General features: G+C 37.2%; 1 protein-coding gene and 1 pseudogene across 2 annotated transcripts; both read left to right on the forward strand.

Annotated features, from left to right (window-relative positions):
• Positions 1–1,835: 1,835 nt before the first annotated feature.
• LOC138821005 (UDP-glucuronosyltransferase 2B17-like) lies at positions 1,836–20,227 on the forward strand. 2 transcript variants are annotated; one of them, XM_070013057.1, is made up of 6 exons: positions 1,836–2,576; positions 4,239–4,387; positions 5,720–5,851; positions 9,396–9,483; positions 18,316–18,535; positions 19,722–20,227. In XM_070013057.1, exons 1-6 carry the CDS (start codon positions 1,853–1,855, stop codon positions 19,999–20,001), a joined length of 1,593 nt encoding a protein of 530 aa, XP_069869158.1. In that variant the 5' UTR covers positions 1,836–1,852; the 3' UTR covers positions 20,002–20,227. The 2 variants fall into 2 exon arrangements, with proteins under 2 accessions (XP_069869158.1, XP_069869159.1); XM_070013058.1 differs by having other exon boundaries at positions 1,921–1,972.
• Positions 6,844–7,278, forward strand: LOC138820716 (AP-4 complex subunit sigma-1 pseudogene; annotated as a pseudogene).
• Positions 20,228–21,140: the final 913 nt, after the last annotated feature.

Consider the following 21,140-nt stretch of genomic DNA (forward strand, 5'->3'; position numbering starts at 1 on the left):
GGATTGGCAATTAGGGAGAATGTGAAACATAAGCAATTCAGAGAGCAAAATGTATTTGTTCATTCGTTAACATGTTCCTAATATAGCTTCTAGATGTTTAAAATATTTATACAATTAACCTTTTTCAAATTAAAGGCATTGAAATTTACAACTTGGATTTATCTTACTCTCAGTTGCTTAACTGCCCTTTGATAAATAGAAATCATTGATTTGTGTAATTACTCTGAATCTGCCTCTTGTTTAAAGATCAAAGGTTAATATTTAGAATTACCCTGTACTAAGCAGGTTATTGGACAGCAATAACAAGTAAGCATCTGATAGTCTCTTAGTGCTCATGCGCACTGAAAAATACAGAGTAGGAGTCTGAAACAGGGTCTTTACTTTATTCTTGTGCCAGCCTGGACTATCATGACCTTCTCTATGTATTTCTAGCTCCTGGGATGACAGGTAAATACACCCACATTCAGCTGTTGAGGTTGATTTGGGGCTTTGTGAACTTTTCTGCCCTTTGATAACTGTGTTCTGAACTTTTCTGCTCCATGTGAACTATGAGATGAACTTTTCTGCCTTGAACCATGATCCTCGTGATGGCTATGACACACAAAGCTAAGATTGCAGAAATAAGTCACTACTGCTCATCCTCAAGACAGTTTTAATAGAATTTACCATATGTATTGCTTTTTTCTCCACCATTTTAAATATCTTGCAAAGTACATTAAATATATGTGGAAGTTATGGGTTCTATTTTTAAAGGGTGAAAAAATGACTTAGTCACAAGGAAATGCTCATCATCCCTAGCCATCAAGGAACTGCAAAGCAAAAAACTCAGGGATTCCACCTCACCCCAGTTCGATTAGTACAGATACAAAGTGGAATTTGCACAGCCATTAGAAAGAATGATCTTATGTCATTTGCAGGGAAAAAGATGGGCCTTCAAAAAATCATGTAAGTGATATAATCCAAATTCAGAGACAACAATGGTTCATGGTTTCACTCCTTTAGGGAATCTAGATCTAAAATACACATTGAGCTATAGTAGACATATAGTCCATAATTAAGAGTCTTAATGTAGGTGTGCTGTGTGCTTGATTCCTTATTTGTAAGATCATGATTTATCTTTGATTCTGTCAAGTCTCTCTCACAACCATAACCATTTTTCATTGTGGCAGACTGCCTGATATACTCTAGAATAGTTGTTGTTTTTAGACAGTTGGGTCTTTCACTTGGAGTAAAATATTCCACACACTTTGAGTCAGCCATCTTAATGACTTCCTAAGTGTTTTTTCACAATTCCTTATTAGAGTTCTTGAATGCTTAAAACCTCATAGTGAATGTAGCTACAGGTTTCTGGAAATATACTAGAAAGGACTGATGGTGTGCATTTTAAATTGAATGGTATGAGTGTAAATAATATTTCAGCAGAGTTGCTACATTAATTTCTTGAATCATGACATCTAAGGAATTTTGAGCAATTTTGAAGTCACCATGTTTATTTCTTAATCAAAGTCAATAAAAAGACGAGTTGCGTCTCAACTTCAAATGTTCTTGGGAGGATTGTAAAATTGCTTACATAAAAGGGGTGGCTTGGAAATACAGGTCATAAAAACTTCTAACTACATGAAAATACCTTATTTCAAAAGAGAGGTTGAACTTACTTGTCTAATCATCCCCAAATTGAAGATTGTTTATAAATTTACCATTCTGTCAAATGGCTCTGACCAGTCATTTTACCTACTTGCTTTTATCAACCCAAGTTATATTTTAACTTCAAGATCAATTGTTTTCTTGAATATAAGTACAAGAAATTGACAGAGGTGACCATAGTTTGCAGGACACTGTGCTGTTAGACAGAATGACTGGGACAAGGATTTCAGTTCTACTGCTACTACAGCTGAGTTATTACTTTCACTCTGGAGGCTGTGGGAAAGTACTGGTGTGGCCTATGGAATATAGCCACTGGATGAATATGAAGGTAATACTGGACGAACTAATCATGAAGGGTCATCAAGTCACAGTTGTGAGACCATCGTATGCTATTTTTGTTGATAGCAATGAAGCATCCAGCATTAAATTTGAAACTTTTCCTTCAACTTCCAATAGTGATGAATTCTCCACATTTATCTCACGAGCAATTTCTTTGCTGACATATGAATTGCCAAGAACAACATGTTTGGCATATTCACCATTATTACAGGATGTATATATGATGTATTCTGATGCTATGCTAAATATTTGTAAAGAAGCAGCTCTGAACAAGGAACTTATAGCTAGACTACGAAAAGCAAGATTTGATGTTGTGATTGCAGATGCTGTTGGTCCTTGTGGGGAGCTTCTGGCTGAGCTATTGGAGATTCCTTTCATGTACACTCTCCGCTTCCTTCCTGGCTACACAACGGAAAAATACAGTGGAGGGCTTCTATTCCCTCCCTCTTATGTGCCTGTCATTCTGTCAGGATTAAGTGGTCAGATGACATTCATGGAGAGGGTAGAAAACATGATATGCATGCTTTATTTTGACTTTTGGTTCGAGACATTTGATTCAAAGAAGTGGAGTAGCTTTTACAGTGAAGTTTTAGGTAAGTCATGTTTCATTTTTATTAGGGTAAGTTCGTAACTTTTGTAAACGTTGAGAGAGGTACTATGAGATGCATGTGAAATAAGAGAAATTTGTCTTTTTTGTTGTTGTTATTTGTCATGGGACTTCAAATCTGGGCCTAGGCACTATCCCTGAGCTCTTCAGCACAAGGTGAGTGTTCTTGAGCCACAGCATCACTTCTGGTTTTCTGGTAGTTTATTAGAGATAAAAGTCTCATTTATTTTCCTTCCTGGGCTGGCTTTGAATCACGATACTCAGAACTCAGCCTCCTGAATAGCTAGGATTACAGCCGTGAGCCACCTGCGTCCTGTAAGAAATTAGTCTTTCATACATGAAACAATTAAATGAGATATAAAATTGTCTACCTGATTCCTGACTACAGAAAGTCTTACATTATAGGGTCAGAAAGAAGACAACAGACAGTTACCTATCCTATAGGATACTCTAGCAGGTCATCCAGTATGAAAACTTCATCCACAATGAAAAATTGTTCATTTGTATTTGTTATCAAGCTAATTAATTACTTCCAAAACAGACTGATGAATGACAATATGTATACCAAAGAGATATATATTGTTTTATTCTACCTATGTATGCAGGAAATAAATTGTCTCCCTTGATTATTTTCCTAGTTAAATCAAAATATTTCATTTGTTTTCTCTTTATTATTTTTTCTTTTTATTTGTACCAAGGTTTGAAGTCTGTGACCTCAAGCTTGGTTGGATTACTTGTATAGGCTGCTACTTTACCACTTGAGCCAGGCTACCCAGCATGTTCATACTTCATTGGAGGGGTAGTCTTGAGGATATTTCTGACCAGGACAGCTTCAGACTTCATGCTTTCTGATCTCAGAATCTTAGGTAGTGGGGGCTCCAGGGGTGAGTCACTGATGACCAGTTTTCAGGATTTTCTAAAAGTTTTCCTTATTCTTGACAGATCCAATGTTTTAGCACAGACTCAATAACTATAACTTCTAGTGATTCCACATTCGATTATTGTTTATAATCATCTATTTTATAGCTATAAAATCTAGTACAGTGCTGAAGTACTTGTGATTATGTCTAAATTGTTTCTGCATTTAATAAAATATTATCCATCAGTACGTTGAATTCAATTACCTAGTCCCAGTAATCCAGATGATATCTGCCAATGTTTCTGTGCAATAAATAAATATTTTAAGCTCCTAATGTGAATCAAGTAAAGGTAAGAAATTCAGCCACAGTCATAAAGAATACTCATTTTGGAACTCAAGAATCAAGGAACAGTTTGGTACACTGTAGGAAACTAGTTTGAGAATTGCTGGGAAAATAATTTCTGTGAATATTATAGAATTATCGACTCTGAAATTCAAATATTCCTCTAATGGATAAGGAGAAAAAATGCATAGTTAGATCTATAATTGCTTATTTTAATGATTATTTATAACTGCTCATAAACTGAGGTATCAAGATGGTCTCTTACAGACTGCCTTACACACACAAAAACACACACACAGCACATTTCCTGTGTAGTACATGTTAGCAACAAACACATTCTATCTCATTAAGTACAAATTTAGAAAATTATTTTAAGACAAAATTATATTCAGAAACTTCTCTGTAATGTCGTTTCTTACGTTTTACTTTCTCCCCTCTCTACTCAGGACGACCCACTACCTTAATGGAGACCATGAGTAAAGCAGAAATCTGGCTTATTCGATCTTACTGGGACTTGGAATTCCCTCGCCCAACTTTACCAAATGTTGACTTTGTTGGAGGACTCCACTGCAAACCTGCAAAACCCTTGCCTAAGGTAAATAGATAACCTTTTGTCTGTTATTTGATTTCCTTTTCAATAAATATGGCTCTGCACTGCTCAATCCAGGTCTTTGCTCACAGTGAAAGAGATATAGGAAGTGGGGTAATGCATTCGACAAATTGAAACTTATTTTTGAACCATCACAAGTTTCTGCATTTCAGAAACCTAAGAATCATTCAGAACAAAGTCAGTTTAATTAAGACTTAATTTTTCAGAACCTCAAAGAATCCTTGATTCACTCATAAAAGTGATCTGCATGTGAAAAAGTGAATGTTAGCTATACAAGGAAACAATAAATATTTCTACCCCAACAAACACACCATTTTTCCATTTAATAGGATGGTTTAGAATCAATTAATAAAAATTACGTGAAAGCATCTGGGAAAGGAAAGATGACAATAGTAAAAGAAGATATATGGGAATCAGAAAATTTCTCACTCATTGATATTAAAATGTTATATTAACAATGCTCAGAAATCAGTTGATGAATGAGAATTGAAATATATATAAAGGCAAGCAACTAGGACAGTAAGAATAATTTACAGCAACTAAATATTTTAGTTAACATGGAAAATGCTGGAGTCCAGATGGAAATGTTTGCAAAATTTGTTGCAAAATGACACCAATATACTGAGTACTAGACCTGTGCCTTTACTAGTGGCTAATGGAAAATGTTATGTCTTATGGGTGTTACTCTTTTTATATATCTTTTTTTTTTGGGGGGGGGGTGGGTGTCCGGTCGTGGGCCTGAACTCTGGGCCTTAAAGGAAAAATCAAACATATGGGAAAAACAGAAAGGTCACTAGTCATGAGGTGAGAACCCTTGAGAAGAATCTCTAGGGTTCCAGCTAGGTGATCAGGTTTCCAATGGACAGGACATGTAGTATATACATGTGCTTCCTAGAGAGGGCAGGCTAGCAAACATAGAGAACTCTACACAAGCTTGGGTCCAGGTACTTCAGGAATGTACAGGTCAGGTGCAAATGCTCCATCAGGTTGTCTATTACAGAAAGCACAAAACTGGGCAACAAAAGCAGGTTTTTATGTGGGGGTGGGTTTTTATGTGGGTGTGGTTTTATATGGGTGCAGGTTTTTTGTGTGGGGGTACTTTTTTATGGGTGAAGGGAAGTTCAGAAAAGCCACTTTCAAACTGCAGTCTACAAAGCTTAGCTAGTGTGATAAAAACAACACTTGAAATAATATTTGCTTCACTATTATTTGTGTGTGTTTAAGTGAGAGAGACAGACAGAGACAGAGAGAGACAGAGGGAGAAAGTAAGAGAGGGAAGGAGGGAGAGAAAAAATGAAGCAAAGTTTTTCTTCACAGGAAATGGAAGACTTTGTGCAGAGCTCTGGGGACAATGGTGTGGTGGTGTTTTCCCTGGGGTCAATGGTCGGTAACCTAACAGAGGAGACAGCCAATGAGATCGCATCAGCACTGGCACAAGTTCCACAAAAGGTGAGATAGTGTACCTCAATAGTGGTCTTCACTGAATGGGCCTTAAACGCTGCAGGCTTCTGATTGCACCAGTTTTCTGTTAACAGATACGCTGTTACAAGAGCTCTAACTTATTTCAGCCAGTTTAAACAAAATATATGCATGACAAATGCTCAAATAATATGGATTTTGGATTGTTTTAAACTGACAATAACAATAACATTAATTTTGTCACAAGAAAAAAACCCAGAAGTCATAATGTGAAATTTTATTATGATAGTATTCAAACCATCAAATTTCATCCAGTCTTTGCAAGAATTCTACGGCCTCTCAATACACTAAATATGTTTTAGAAAGGAGTTAAAATACACTTAACAAGTGACATTATACAATAACATTTAGCATGTAGAACAAAAAAAGGTTTGAAATGTCTGATATGGCTTAGTCTTTATTCCTCCAATTTTGAAACTGACCCATTAAGTGTACACTTGAGGGGGTTATTCACAGAAAAGAAAAGGATGGTTCACCCTCTTTCCAGGTATGTATTCAAGCTTGTTCATGAAGAGAAAGTAAATAAATCCAATATGCCCTACTGGGTTAAGCCTTAAACCAGATCTGTGCATTTCATGTGAAAGTAGACATAGTCTACTTAAAAATAAATGTAGCATCATTAAAATTTGGATTCTTTTCAGCAGCCATGTGACTTATGAACTACATGCCAGCTCCATTTCCTACATTTATATTCTTCTATTTATGATAGTAAGTTTAGATGTCAGTATCCTATATTGTGATCAAAATTCAGGTTGCATTTTTCCTAGACATCACCACTAATAATTTGTCATCTAAAACTAGTTTCATGTAATTACTGAATAGAATTAATTGATTTATCATACAAATCTGAGGAAAGTGTCCATTGGGAGGGACTACTTGTTTCCAGGCCACCCAGGTTCCAATTTCAGCTATCTCCTGTCATAACTTTTCACTTCTGTTTAGAAAAACATTGGCAAGAAAAAATGATAATTTTTTTTCTAATGGTAAATAAACAAAGGCAGACCCACCTTTCTAAGTACTCTGAACATATAGAGATTAAAAAGAGGACCCTTCTGGAAACAGAGTTCATCAAGAGCTGTCTGCCATGATCCAGTGAAGAGTGCTCTTTCATTGAATATAAGGACTTTAAGCTGATCTACCAGCAGTATGCAGCGCTCTTCATTGTAGTTGGAGTGAATGACACTGAGAATGAGATGGCTATTTTTGAATTCATCCACGATTTTGTGGAAGTTTAGATGAATATTTCAGCCGAGTGAGTGAATTCGATATAATGTTGAATCTGAATAAAGTACACATCATTTTGGATGAGATGGTGTTAAATAGCTGCATTGTGGAAGCCAATCCGGCAAGAATACTTGCCCCTCTACTAATCCTTGATAAGATGTCAGAAAGCTGAATAGAAGGTCTACCAGACAGCATTGAATTTATAGGAAATGTGACCATCATGGAATTCACTTCAACATATGTATCCCAAAAGAATCTGGAAGATCACACATGGCAAAATGCAGTAATCTTTCAATTATTACACCAAACAAAATTGCATTTTAAAGTATGAGCAAAGAAATAGTTTCAACTAAGAGCCGTTTTATTTTCTAATTGTAAACATATTTTCCCTTATCTATTTTTTATTGCAAATCTAAGGAATCTTCTTTGCCACTGCTTCTTTTTGCAAATTAAATTCAAGAATAACAGGATAGGAAGAATGTGTGGCAGTTATCAGACAAAAAATTTTAAGTTTATTGAAATATACAGGATGTTTTGAGTAAACCTGTCTTCTGAGTGTTTTTCTGTTGAAATGTCTTAGTAAGCTGGGCACAGGTGGCTCATGCCTGTAATCCTTGCTACTGATGTGGAGGAAATCTCAGGATTACAGTTCAAAGCTAGTCAGACAGAAAACTCCTTGGGACTCCTATGTCCAATTAACCACTAAAAAGCCAAAGTCAAATTATGGCTCAAGTGGTAGAGCACTAGCACCAAAACAACAACAACGAAAAACACCCGAAATTTAGCAAGTGAAGGGGTGACATTGTCCAAAAAGAAAAGTACTCATTACCTGACTTATGAAACTGTAATCTTTCTTACATCCTTTCAATAACAATAAAAAATTGGGTCGGGGGTGTCCGGTGGTGGGGCTTGAACTCTGGGCCTTGGTGCTGTCCCTCAGTTCTTCAGCTCAAGGCTACCACTCTGCCACTGGAGCCACAGCGCCACTTCTGGCTTTTTTTTCTGCTTATGTGGTGCTCAGGAATCGAACCCAGGGCCTCATGCATGCAAGGCAAGCGCACTACCACTGCTTCCCAGCCCAATAAAAATATTTTTGAAAATGGGAAAAAAAATCTGAGGAATCTGTCATTAGCAAAGATTGAAAAAAAAGAACATTTGTTCATATGCTGGTCATGAGGCAGTAGGTGATGCCTTAACATGCAGTACAACAGTGTGAGTTGTGATGCAGGTGTGCCATGGAAACGTCTAGTCAGCCACCACATGATTGCTTCTAAGGACCATTTGTTTGTCTGTCCAGATCAATGTGACCAGGTTGACAACCAGCATGTAGGGGAAGTTAAATGGCCAGTTTAAAAGCTAGAGTATCATGAGGCCTTCATAGTATGAAAATTTATGTTAGTATCATGTACTCACTCCATAATGCTGAACAGTATGCAACATAATATCACTTAATACAATACTCAGTATTCTGAGAACAAATACTGAATAGTTTGATGCTGTTTCTGGTCAAACAGGACAATACCTTTTCACAAGCTTCTCTCCAGGGAGAAGGGTGCACGTAAAATATTTGTTATAGTTGGGCACCGGTGGCTCACACCTGTAATCCTAACTACTCAGGAAGCTGAGATCTGAGGATCACCATTCAAAGCCAGCCTGGGTAGGAAAGTCTGTGAAACACTTATCTCCAATAAACCACCAGAAAACTGGAAGTAGCGTTGTAGCTCAAGTGGTAGAGCACTAGCCTTGAGCTGAAGAACTCAGGGACAGCACTCAGGCCCACAGTTCAAGCATCACAACTGCCAAAAGGAAAAAAAAAATGTTATAAATAGACAGTTAAGAAGAAAATGAAATATGTTAAACTAAAATGAAATCTCATAGAATACGAGAGTACTACACTAATATCACTTTATAAATGTTAATAGATAAAAATTGGAAGAAGCTAGCTATTATAGTAAATATGTGTAAATGTAAATCTTAATTATTTTAAATGCTATTGTTCACTAAATCTATGTTTATAACTACATAAAATTGTTAAAAAGGGTTCATTTGTAATTCATCATATCATTTCTCTATGTTTTCTGAATAATTATGATGATATTCCATAATATTAAATATGAAAATGAGTATAGGAAATGTTGGTAGCCTTTCTCTCTAAGTCTTATAATAGTCCTCATTAATTAACCCTATTTGTTCTCTTTATCCATTCTATGAAAGGCATTTAATTGTGTGATCTCTAAACTATAAAACATCACATTTTAACATTTAAAAAGGTAGTGTCATTATTTGGCAGATTCTTTGGAGATTTAACGGCAAAAAACCAGACACCTTAGGACCAAATACTCGGCTGTACAAGTGGCTTCCCCAGAATGACCTCCTCGGTAAGACTCTGAAAAACACATCCTAAAAGCATGAGCAATTGTAGAAGTAACTGATAAAAACACAACAGTTGTTAACTGATGGAAATTTATTAGTAAAAATTCATAAACGAAAGCCAACTTTTAGATTTATACCCATTCTGAGAAAAACAGCCTTAACAGATGAAATTTTATCATACTCCATCGTACACATTTTTTTACCAGTTTATCTTTTTTCAAATATATTTACCAAGGACAAAGAATTTTATTTTTTTAATTTATTGTGAAAATACTGTACAGAGTGCTTACAATTACATGGGCAAGAAAATGAGTACATTTCTTATCAAGCATTGTAGCCTCCTCCTTTGTTTCCCCTTCCCATCCCTTCCCATCCTCCCTCCACCCTCCCACCCGATCCTCCCCACCTCCTCACAAAAGTTGTAAAGTTCATTTTCGACATAACGACTTGTACGTCTCATTGTTGCAATGCGTCCACCTGTATCCCTATTTAAACAATTTGTTTTTCCCCTTCCCCTCCACAAATTATACCTACATCAAATACAGTGAAATCAGGGGTTATACTGTGGGGGAGGGAAAAACAAAGCAACAAAGAAATAATCTTATAAATGTGTTAGAAACAATCACATGAAAGAAAAAAAAAACACATTTGAATACATATCTTAGGATTCATTTCCCTAACATCAACATATCTGACCTTTTCTGCTTGACTCAGACATATACTAGATATTGCAAAAAAGGGAAACCATGGGCCCTATGTTTCTTTGGGCCTGGCTTACATCACTTAATATAATTTTTTCCACGCCTTTCCATTACCTAACAAATGGGGCAATGTCATTCTTTCTGATGGAGGCATAGAATTCCATTGTGTATATATACCACATTTTCTTGATCTATTTATCTACTGAGGGGCATCTGGGTTGGTTCCATTTCTTAGCTAGAGTAAATAATGCTGCAATAAACATAGTCGTGCTGGTAGCTTTAGTGTGGTCTGGTTTGTGAACATTAGGGTAAATGCCCAAAAGTGGGATTGCTGGGTCATAGGGGAGCTCTATATGGAGTCTTTTGAGGAACCTCCATACTGATTTCCAATGTGGTTGAACAAGTTTACACTTCTACCAGCAATGCAGTAAGGTTCCCTTCTGTCCACATCCCCTCAGGCATCTGTTGTTATTAGAGTTCTTGATTTTAGCCATTCTAACTGGAGTGAGGTAGTATCTCAATGTTGTTTTGATTTGCATTTCTTTTATGGCTAGGGAGGTGGAACATTTCTTCATGTGTCTATTGGCCATCCTTCTTTCCTCTTCAGAGAAGTTTCTCTTTAAGTCTTTAGCCCACTTATTTATTGCGCAGTTGTTTACTTGAAGATTTGTTGTTGGGGGGTTTAATTTTTTGAGTTCCAGGTATATTTTAGATATGAGACCCTTGTCTGTTGTATGGCTAGTAAAGATCTTCTCCCAATCCGTGGGCTTTGTATTGATCTTGCTAGCTATGTCCTTTGCCATGCAGAAGCTCTGAAATTTCATGCAATCCAATGTTCCAACCTGTCTTTGATTTGTTGTGTTTCTGAATCTCTATTAAGAAAATTTTTGCCTGTGCCAACAAGATCTAGGGTTTCTCCTATTCTATCCTGTAATATTTTCAGAGTGACTTCTTTGACTCCGAGGTCTTTGATCCATTTGGAGTTGATTCTGGTGCAGGGTGATATATAAGGATCTAGCTTTATTTTTCTACAAATAGTTAACCAATTTTGCCAGTACCATTCACTAAAGAGGCTGTCTTTTTTCCATTCTATTTTTTAGCTCCCTTATCAAAGATTAGATGGCTATAGGTCTGTAGGTTCATTTCTGGGTTTTCAATTCTATTCCACTGGTCCTGAGGTCTATTCTTGTGCCAGTACCAAGCTGTTTTGATTACAATGGCTTTATAGTAGAGTTTGAAATTTGGTATTGATATTCCTCCAGCAGGGCTCTTTTTGCTGAGGATCGTTTTTGCTATTTGGGGTCTTTTATTGTTCCATATGAATTTTTGGATTGGCTCTTCTATTTCCTTGAAGAATGAAGTTGGAATTTTGATAGCTATCACATTGAATTTGTAGATAGCCTTGGGAAGTATTGCCATTTTCACTATGTTGATTCCTCCAATCCAGGAGCATGGGAGTTTTTTTTTGCCACTTTCTAAGTTCTGTTTTGATTTCCTTTTTCAAGTTTTTTTTTTTGTTGTTTTATTTTTTTTGGGTACGGTCATGGGGCCTAAACTCTGGGCTTGGCCGCTGTCCCTCAGCTCTTCAGCTCAAGGCTAGCCCTCTACCACTTGAGCCACAGCGCCACTTCCGGCTTCTTTCTTTTTGCTTATGTGTTGCTGAGGAACTGAACCCAGGACCTCAGGCATGCAAGGCAAGCACTTAACCACTGAGCCATCTTCCCAGCCCCTTTTTCAAGTTTTTAAAGTTTTCATCATAGAGGTCCTTCACTTCTTCCGCTAAGTTAATTCCTTGGTATTTTATTTTTTGTGGGGCTATTACGAACAGAGTTGCTTTCCTGATTTCAGCCACACTTTTCTCATTGTTGGCATACAGAAAATCCATTGATTTTTGAGGGTTAATTTTATACCCTGCTACTTTGCCAATGTTTTGAATCAGCTTGAGTAACTTGGGAGTGGAGTCTACAGGATTCTTTAAATACAAGAGCATGTCATCTGCAAAGAAGGAGAGTTTTACTTCTTCTTTCCTTATTTAGATCCCCTTTATGTTTGCATCTTATCTTATTGCTGTAGCTAGGCCTTCTAATACTAGATTGAAGAAAAATGGAGAGAGTGGACATCCTTGTCTCGTTCCTGATTTAAGAGGAAATGGCTTTAGTTTTTCACCATTAAGTATAATGCTGTCTGTGTTATGCCAAGGTCGCAGGACCCCCCGCAAGAAGACGACCGAGAGTCAAACTATACAACTGTTTTATTTAAACGGGCTGCAGCTCGGGCCTCATCCTACACTCCGACACAGCAGAGCCTAGGAGGAGAGCCCCGAGCTAAGGATTTTCAGGTCTTATATAGGCACACAATCAACCAGGTGTTTTGATTACCACCATGTGTTGCCTTGCTAGACAGAAAAAGGAAAAAGTGGTGGTCACTGCCTCAAACTTTAACCTTTCTGCTGTAGGTTTCTCATATACAGCCTTTATTGTATTGAGGAATGCTCCATGGATTCCTAATTTTTCCAAAACCTTCATCATAAAGGGGTGTTGGATCTTGTCAAATACTTTTTCTGCATCTATTGAGATAACCATGTGGTTCTTATCCTTGCTCCTGTTGATGTGATGAATTATATTCATTGATTTGCGTATATTGAACCAGCTTTGCATCACTGAAATGAATCCTGTTTGATCGTGGTGTATGATTTTTTGGATGAATTATTGAAGTTGATTGGCCAAAATTTGTAGAAAAGTTTTGCATCAATGTTCATCAAGGAAATGGGTTTATAATTCTTTCTTTGATGAGTCCCTGCCTAGTTTTGGGATGAGGGTTATGATGGCTTCATAGAATGTGTTCAGTAGTGAACTTTCTCTTTCAAGTTCATTGAAGATTTGGAGGAGTATTGGTGTGAGCTCTGCTTTAAAGGCCTTATAGAATTCCGCTGTAATATCATCTGGTCCTGGACTTTTCTTAGATGAGAGGCCTCTTATTGCTGTTTCTATTTCAATGCTTAATATGGGCCTGTTAAGATGGTTTAACTCATCTTGGTTTAGTTTTAGCATGTCAATATTTGCTAGAAAAAGGTCCATTTCTGCCAAGTTCTCAAACTTATTAGCATAAAGTTTTGAGAAGTATCCCCTTATAATGTTTGGAATCTTGGTTGCTTCTGTGGTTATGTTTCCATTGTCATCTCTGAGTTTATTTATTTGAGTGTGTTCCCTTCTTTTTCTGATAAGATTTGCTAAGGGTCTGTCAATTTTGTTAATTTTTCTGAAGAAGCAACTCTTTGTTTTATTGGTTCTTTCTACACTTTTTTTTGGATTCTAATTCATTTAATTCTGATTTAATTTTAATTATTTCTTTCCATCTATTGGATTGGGGTTCTTCTTGCTGCTCTTTTTCAAGGAGGCTCAGATGTCTCATTAAATTGTTGGTTTCAGATCTTTGCAATTTGTTGATGTAGGAGCTCAGAGCTATAAACTTGCCCCTGAGTTCTGCCTTTGCTGTGTCCCAGAGGAGCTGGTAATTTGTGTGTTTATTTTTTTGAATATCATGAACATTTGAGTTTCCTTTCTAATCTCTTTCATGAACTACTCATGATTCAGCAGTGTGTTGTTCAGTCTGCATGTGTTACAGGACTTTGTTTGGTGGCTTTTGATGTTGAGTTCTAATTTTATTCCCTTGTGGTCAGAGAGAATGTAAGGTTTAATTTCAATGCTTCTGAATGTGGACAAGTTTGCTTTGTGGCCTATTTTAGAAAATGTTCCATGTGCTGCTGAGAAAATTGTGTATTCTGATGATGCTGGGTGAAATATTTGGTAGATGTCTATTAAATCTAGTTGATATATGCAGCTGTTTGTTTAGATCTGCAGTTTCTCTGTTGAGTTTTTGCCGAGTTGATCTATCTAGTGGGGAAAGTGTTGTGTTAAAATCCCGAACAATTAATGTCTTTGGATCTATGTGGGATTTGAAGGAAAGTAGTGTTTCTTGGATAAATTTGGGTTCTCCGTTATTTGGTGAATAGATATTTAGAATTGTAATATCTTCCTGATGGAGAAATACCTGAATTAATATGTAGTGTCCTTCTTTACCTCTTCTCACTAATTTTAATTTGAAGTCTATTTTATCAGATATTAGGATTGCAACTTCATCTGCTTATGGGGGCCGTTTGCTTGGTAGATTTTGTTCCAGCCTTTCATATTGAAAATGTGATCGTTTTTATGGGCAAGATGTGACTCCTGAAGGCAGCAGATAGAAGGATCTTGCTTTTTAATCTAATTAGACAGTCTTTGTCGATTAATTGGAGAGTTAAGTCCGTTAATGTTGAGAGATAGGACTGAGAGATATTTGGGAGTTCCTACCATTTTATCCACCTTTATTTCTTTATCCATTCCTTTATTTCTCTTTGAGTGTTCTCAAGCTGCTCACACAATTCCTGTATTCATCTTTGAATAGCTTCCTCACACTCATGATATTCCTGTGTTGACCTTTGACTAGCCTCCTCTCTCCCTATTGCTCACACAGAGCATTTTTGCAAAGGCTCAATCTTTTCATTTACCATGTTTACCAGTAGTGTTTTTAGAGCTATTTCAGAACTCTCCTCTGGATTATTCATTGTCTGTTCTCTCCCCTGATTATCATGGGTTAGAGTTAAGATACCTGGACTTGCCATTTTTCTTGTTTTTTTCCTGCTTACTCTTCCCATTTGGGATGAAAGTAATACCAGTTTTGTGCTAGAACACTATCTTAAGGCAAGCATCAACCAAAATCTGTAGATTGCACAGTCAAAAGTCTGCAGATACTATCTAGTTCAACAGATGTATCTATTCAACATCAACAACTATATATTAATGGGCTACGAACCACAAAGAAGAATTTGGCAAACTAGAACTTATTAGGTGTAGGGAGAGATGGGGGTAAAAATAGGAATAGAGGGATATGGGAAGGCACAGGGAGAGTTAACTAAGTCCTAATCTCAAGGTTGAAAATAGATTGGATAGAATGAAAGTAGAGAGAGAGAAAATAAGAGGAAAGAGAAAGAGAAAAAAGAGACAACAAAAAATAGAAAAGCAAAAATTAAAAATTAAAAAGTGCAATGCTTAAAAATTATGCAAATGAAACAAAATGTTCAGAGAAGAACGTGGATACAAGGAGAGAAGGGGAAGGATATAAAGGAGACGTGAAAAACTTAAAAATAAAAATGCTTAAAATATTATATAGGTATAAAGAGGTAGTACTGCTATTAAGGAATTTAAGTCTAAAAGGTTTTGAACTGAGTAATAAATTTCTGGATTAAGAGTAAACACAATGGGGGATAAGGTCTAATAATTGACTATGGGTATATCTGAGGATGTGCAGAACAGCAATTAAGTCACACAAAGAAGAATGAAAGAGAAGAAAAGAAGTAAAGAATGAGAAAGTAAGAAAAAAAGATCAAAAGTTCAGTAGAGCTAAACAAAAAACAAAAAAAGTAAAAATTTTTAAGAAGAAAAAAAAGAAAGGAAAACACACACATATACCCCTAAAATAAAAATTATAAGTGGAAGAAAAATAAGTTAGTAGAAAACAAAATTTTTTTTATTTTTAAGAGTCAGGTTTTCTTTTTTTTTTAATTTTAATTTAATTTTATTTGTGAACATACTGTACAGAGGAGTTACAATTACATGGGCAGGATAATGCGTACATTTCTTACCAAGCATTGCAGCCTCCTCCTTTGTTTACCCTTCACATCCCTTCCCAGCCTCCCCCCTCCCCCCAATCCCAATCCTTCTCCCCCCCTGCACCGACGTTGTAAAGCTCGTTTTGGACATGACAACATGTACTTCTTATTGTTGCAACAGGTCCACCTGTATCCTTAAACAACTGGTTTTTCCCCATCTCCTCCACAAGTTATACTGACATCAAATATAGTGAATGCAGGGGTTATACTGTGGGGGAGGGATATACAAAGCAACAAAGAGATAATCTTATAAATGCATTAGAAACACGTGCATGAAAGAAAAAAACATTAAAATACATATCTAAGGGTTCATTTTCCTGACATCACATTATCTGACTTTTTCCGCTTGACTAGATATTACAAATAAGGGAAACCATGGGACCTATGTTTCTTTGGGCCTAGCTTACTTCACTTAATATAATTTTTTCCAAGGAAAACAATATTTTTTAAAAATTAAAAATTAGAAAAAGTTTTAGAAAAAAAAATTTTTTTAAAGGTACAAAAAAATTCTTTGATTTTTTTGGGTGGATGGGAAGATACTGTATCTCCCTTGTGTCCATAACCAGTCTCTTGTTGGCGTCTCTGGTCTGCTTGTGGTGTTTGATTTTCCTGTGGCTTGGTTGGTTTCTTAAGTCAGTTTGTTTGAGCAGGCAGGAAAATGCTCTGCTTTGCCCACGAATTTGTGATCCTCCTCCCAGGTTAATTCAATGGGAGGGAGATCTGCTTTGAGTTTCACAAAAGAGGGAGATGGCTGTTTCCTCTAGTTTGGAGATGCTGTGATGAGGCTAGGTTCTGGGTAGAGTTGAGGCCTTTCAGCAAACAGTAGCTTTTCCCTGAGGGGCTAGCTTGTGAGACACTCACAGAGTCCAGCCTGGAGCCATTCTCAGGGTTTATGTTTCCTAAATTTCAATTGATTGTCAAGGATGCTGTAGGGAGGGGCAGCCTCTGGCTCTGTTTTACCCAGTGAAGAAAGCCACTCCTGGGGCTGGAGGCCAGGGCTGGGTGGCTTTTCCCTGGGTGGAGCTGAGTCTGGCAAATCAGGTTAGGTTCTTGTGACCTGCTAAATGACTCTAGTTTTCTTCCAAGGCCTCAGTTGGAGCTAGCAGCTCAGCCGGGCCTTTGTCAGTATGGGCCTTTGTCAGTATCAAAGATGGACATCTCCAGAAGGGGTGGCCTTCCCTCCTCTGCTCCCTGAGAAAGAGTGAGGATGTCAGGCTTATACTCACACCGAGTCTTGGTTACTGGGTCATCTCTGGTCTGCGAACTTCAGGATGAAGATGTCTGCTCCCTGTCAGTTTTTACTGGTGTTGAGTAGAATCAGCTCACCTGCCGGGTTGGGCTTCTTCGTCCCGGATTCTCTGTGTTGCAGGTATGGCGGCTACAGCCGCCACCACCGCAGTCACAGCTGCAGCTGCAGCAGTTGCAGAGGCAGCTGCTGTCAAGTGCTCAGATCTGTCTCCTTATCTGGATTTTCCCTCTCTGGCCTAACTCTCTGTACTGTGATGGCACACTTGGTGTCATTCTCTGGCTTAGGACTGTTCACTGGAACACTAAAACTGCTTTCTATGGGAGAGCTTGTTTAGCCTCCAGCTTCTCCTCCACCATTACACAAAGAACTTTGTGTAATTCCCTGAGGTTATCTCTCTGTCCCTAATTCAATCATTTTATCCAGCCTCCTAAAGTAGAGCAAGTTTTTGTGATGCCACTGAAACATACACAGTTGTCTTATTATGACTGAGTTTGCATGTTATGTGGGGAAAAAATTCATGTTGCTTAATATGAAGTCATGATACACTCTATTTCAAGCTTCACTCCTTCATTAGATTAATGCACTATTTTTAAGCTTATGAGAGCAAGATCTAACTGGACCATTTTCTTTTTTTACATTTTTTATTGTAAAAACACTGTACAGAGGGGTTGCATTTACCTGACCAAGGTAATGAGTACATTTCCTATCAAGAATTGTTACATCTTCCTTTTTTTTTTCGGCTACCATCCCTTCCCTCCCACCTCCACACCTACACTCCCCTATATGCCCCCACCCCCAGCCCTGACCTAAATTGTAAAGTTCGTTTTTCAACATAATGTCTTGTACATCCCATTGTTATAATGGAACATGACCATATTCTTGCTTCAGAATTTGCTCTCTATTACCCTTTAAGTGTATCCTATCTGTTCAACAGGAAATGGTATATTGATTATCACATCTCAAGTCACACGAAACCTAAGGCACCTATCATAAGATTTTTCACTTACTTCTCAAGTGGATTAGGTGGTCCTTATGGGTGAGATATGAAGGCACTGTAAATGCAACTTCATTGGGACAATAATTGTTATTTGGGAAACACTATACCTTTTACGTGCTCATACATTTCTCATTTTCTGTAAGACTTTAATGAGCAATTTTATTGAAATGCCCCTAATCTTAGGCCATCCCAAAACAAAAGCTTTCATCACTCATGGTGGAGCTAACGGCGTATATGAGGCGATCCATCATGGGATTCCCATGGTGGGCATTCCTTTGTTTGTGGAACAACGTGATAACATTGCTCACATGGTGGCCAAAGGAGCAGCTGTTCAAGTGGATATAAGAGCAATATCAAACAAAGACTTGCTCAGAGCACTGGAAGCAGTCATTAACAACCCTGTGTGAGTATAAACTTGATTATGTGTATGTGGTATTTGTATGTAAGTCAGACAGTCTCTTTGTTTATCTGGGCATTACACTCAGGGACATGATTAATAACCACTCTATTCATTAATCTGATTCTTGGTTTACCAAATTGTGATTATAGATAATTTCTCACTCCACTCTGATTATGAAAGTTACCCTCAGTTAAGACTTGATTAATTCTGGAAGATTCATCAATAACCCACCATGTGTTTCACAAGTCATAATAATATTTTTGTAAGTTTGTATGCATGAGGTGTGGAACAAGTAAGTGAAAAGGTCAAGAAATAAAAGGAAGGCAAGTTGATAGCCAATGGCTGATGCCTGTGATTCAAGCTGTGATTGCAGAGGCTGAGATCTGAGAATTGTGGTTTGACATCAAGCCAAGCAGAAAAGTCCCTCAGACTCTGATCTCAACTTAACATTCAAAGAGCCAGAACTGGATGTGGGGGTCAAGTGGTAGAGTTCTTCCCTTGAGCAAAGAAAGCTCAAATCAAGGACAGTGTGAAGGCCCTGATTTCAAGTCCTAAGACAAGAACAAAAAAAGGGGGGCAAAGAACTTTTGTAGTTAAATAATAATTAACCCCAATAAATGATAAAGAGACCCTTAAGGGGAAAAAAACACTTCTTGATTAAATTACCTATCTATCTCTAAATTATGACACAATTCTAAACTTTGATCAAAAGATGCACTAATAATTAGGCTTTTATATTGCTGTTGATTTTTTCAATGATTCTACATTTGTCTCGAGAAATTCTTGAGTTAAGAAGATTTTTCTTTTTTTATTGTAAAAATACCATACAGAAGAGTTACAATTACATGGGCAAGATAATGAGGACATTTCTTATCAAGCCTTGCTGCCTCCTTCTATTTTTCCTCTTCCTACCCCTTCCCATCTCTCCCCCCACACATAACACCCCACCCCCCCACCAAAGTTGTAAAATTAGTTTTTCGACATAAGGACTTTAACCAGATTTTTCTAAATGGTTAAATCCAGGGTCATTAAGAAGCTCTTGCCTTTTACACTAACAGGTGTAAAAATACAGTAGAAGAAAAGCATACTCTTTTCTCTCAAAATTTTTATAGGATCATCTGCAGAAAATGTCAATATCTATATTTTCTACTTCATTTGATATACTTATATCAATTTGATTTACCTTTAGCTACAAAAAGAATGCTATGTGGGTGTCAACCATTCACCATGATCAGCCTATGAAGCCACTGGATCGAGCTGTCTTTTGGATTGAATTTGTCATGCGCCACAAAGGAGCCAAGCATCTGAGGCCACTTTCCCACAACCTCACCTGGTACCAGTACCACTCTCTGGATGTCATCGGATTCCTACTGGCCTGCATGGCAGCTGTTACCTTCCTTGTCTTAAAATGTTGCTTGCTTGTTTACCAAAAGGTTTTTAAGATGGGAAAGAAGAAAAAGAGGGAGTAGAGCTTTCAACACCTCAGGAAATGGACTAAAAGCCTGCTAAGGAAGAACTTCCTAGTGATTTTTATCACAATCAAGCTGGGAGGGATTCTCTACCACATTGTACCTAAACTTATGCCTTTTGTATTTTCAAATGGATCTTACTCTTGATTAAAAATGAAGCAATGTACAATTCTAATGTCAGAGTTCCTCAAAAAGTTCCATGTCACTGATTTATGTAGATAATATAACTGAATCAACCAAGACTCATGGAAATTTGAGTCTGTTAGTTTGACAGAAGCATACAATCCAAAGTTTTATGGGCCTTTTTAGAAAAGGATATTTTAATAAGACAAAATGAAATGAACTCTGTGTGTCTGTCCAAAGAAAAAGAGAGGGATAGGTTAAAAGAGGTAACATTTTATTCAGACGCTGACATATGGGAGAGAATTGACAATAACTGAAGTAAACTTCTGCTAACTCAAAGCTAACTAAGAGTTTCTAAACATAAAAAGTGAGTGAGAGGAAGTGAAGCAGGGAGAATTAGAGGGAACTACAATCTACGTGAAGATAGCCAACTACAAAAGAAGTGAAAAATTACTGGAAAAGGCCTGCTTTGGGTAGAAAAGTTAGAAGGTGTGCATTATGTCATTGAGACATCATTATTGCTTTTGACATATGGAGAGATTTTATGAATGTAATGAAAATTAGATATCATTGAGACCATGGTTGCTGTAATCCCAGCAACACAAGAAGCTTAGATCAGAGGATCACAGTTCAAAGCCAGCCTAGGAAGGAAAGCCTAGGAGAGTGTTAACTCTATTAATCACTAAAAACCATAAATGGAACTGTGGTTAAAGTGAGTACTAAACTTGAGCAAAAACAATCCAGACCATGAGTCACTGAGTTCAAAGCCCATTAATGACATAAATAAATAAATAAATAATAAGGGATTTGATGGGCATTGTGTTGAACATGTGTAATCCCTGTTCCTAGGGAAATGGAGACAGTACAGTGATGACTTGATTCCAGTAAAGGCAAAACTGTATATGCTCAAGTGTTCCTGCACTGACCTAGCAAACATGAGACTCTCATTTTTATTTCTACTGCTATACAATAGGAGGTATTATCAATGAAAGTCACATTACATAAGGAAATAGGCA

This window comes from Dipodomys merriami, unplaced genomic scaffold, assembly GCF_024711535.1.
Source record: "Dipodomys merriami isolate MVZ:Mamm:240054 unplaced genomic scaffold, mDipMer1.0.p SCAF_9, whole genome shotgun sequence".
NCBI classification, from domain to species: Eukaryota; Metazoa; Chordata; class Mammalia; order Rodentia; family Heteromyidae; genus Dipodomys; species Dipodomys merriami.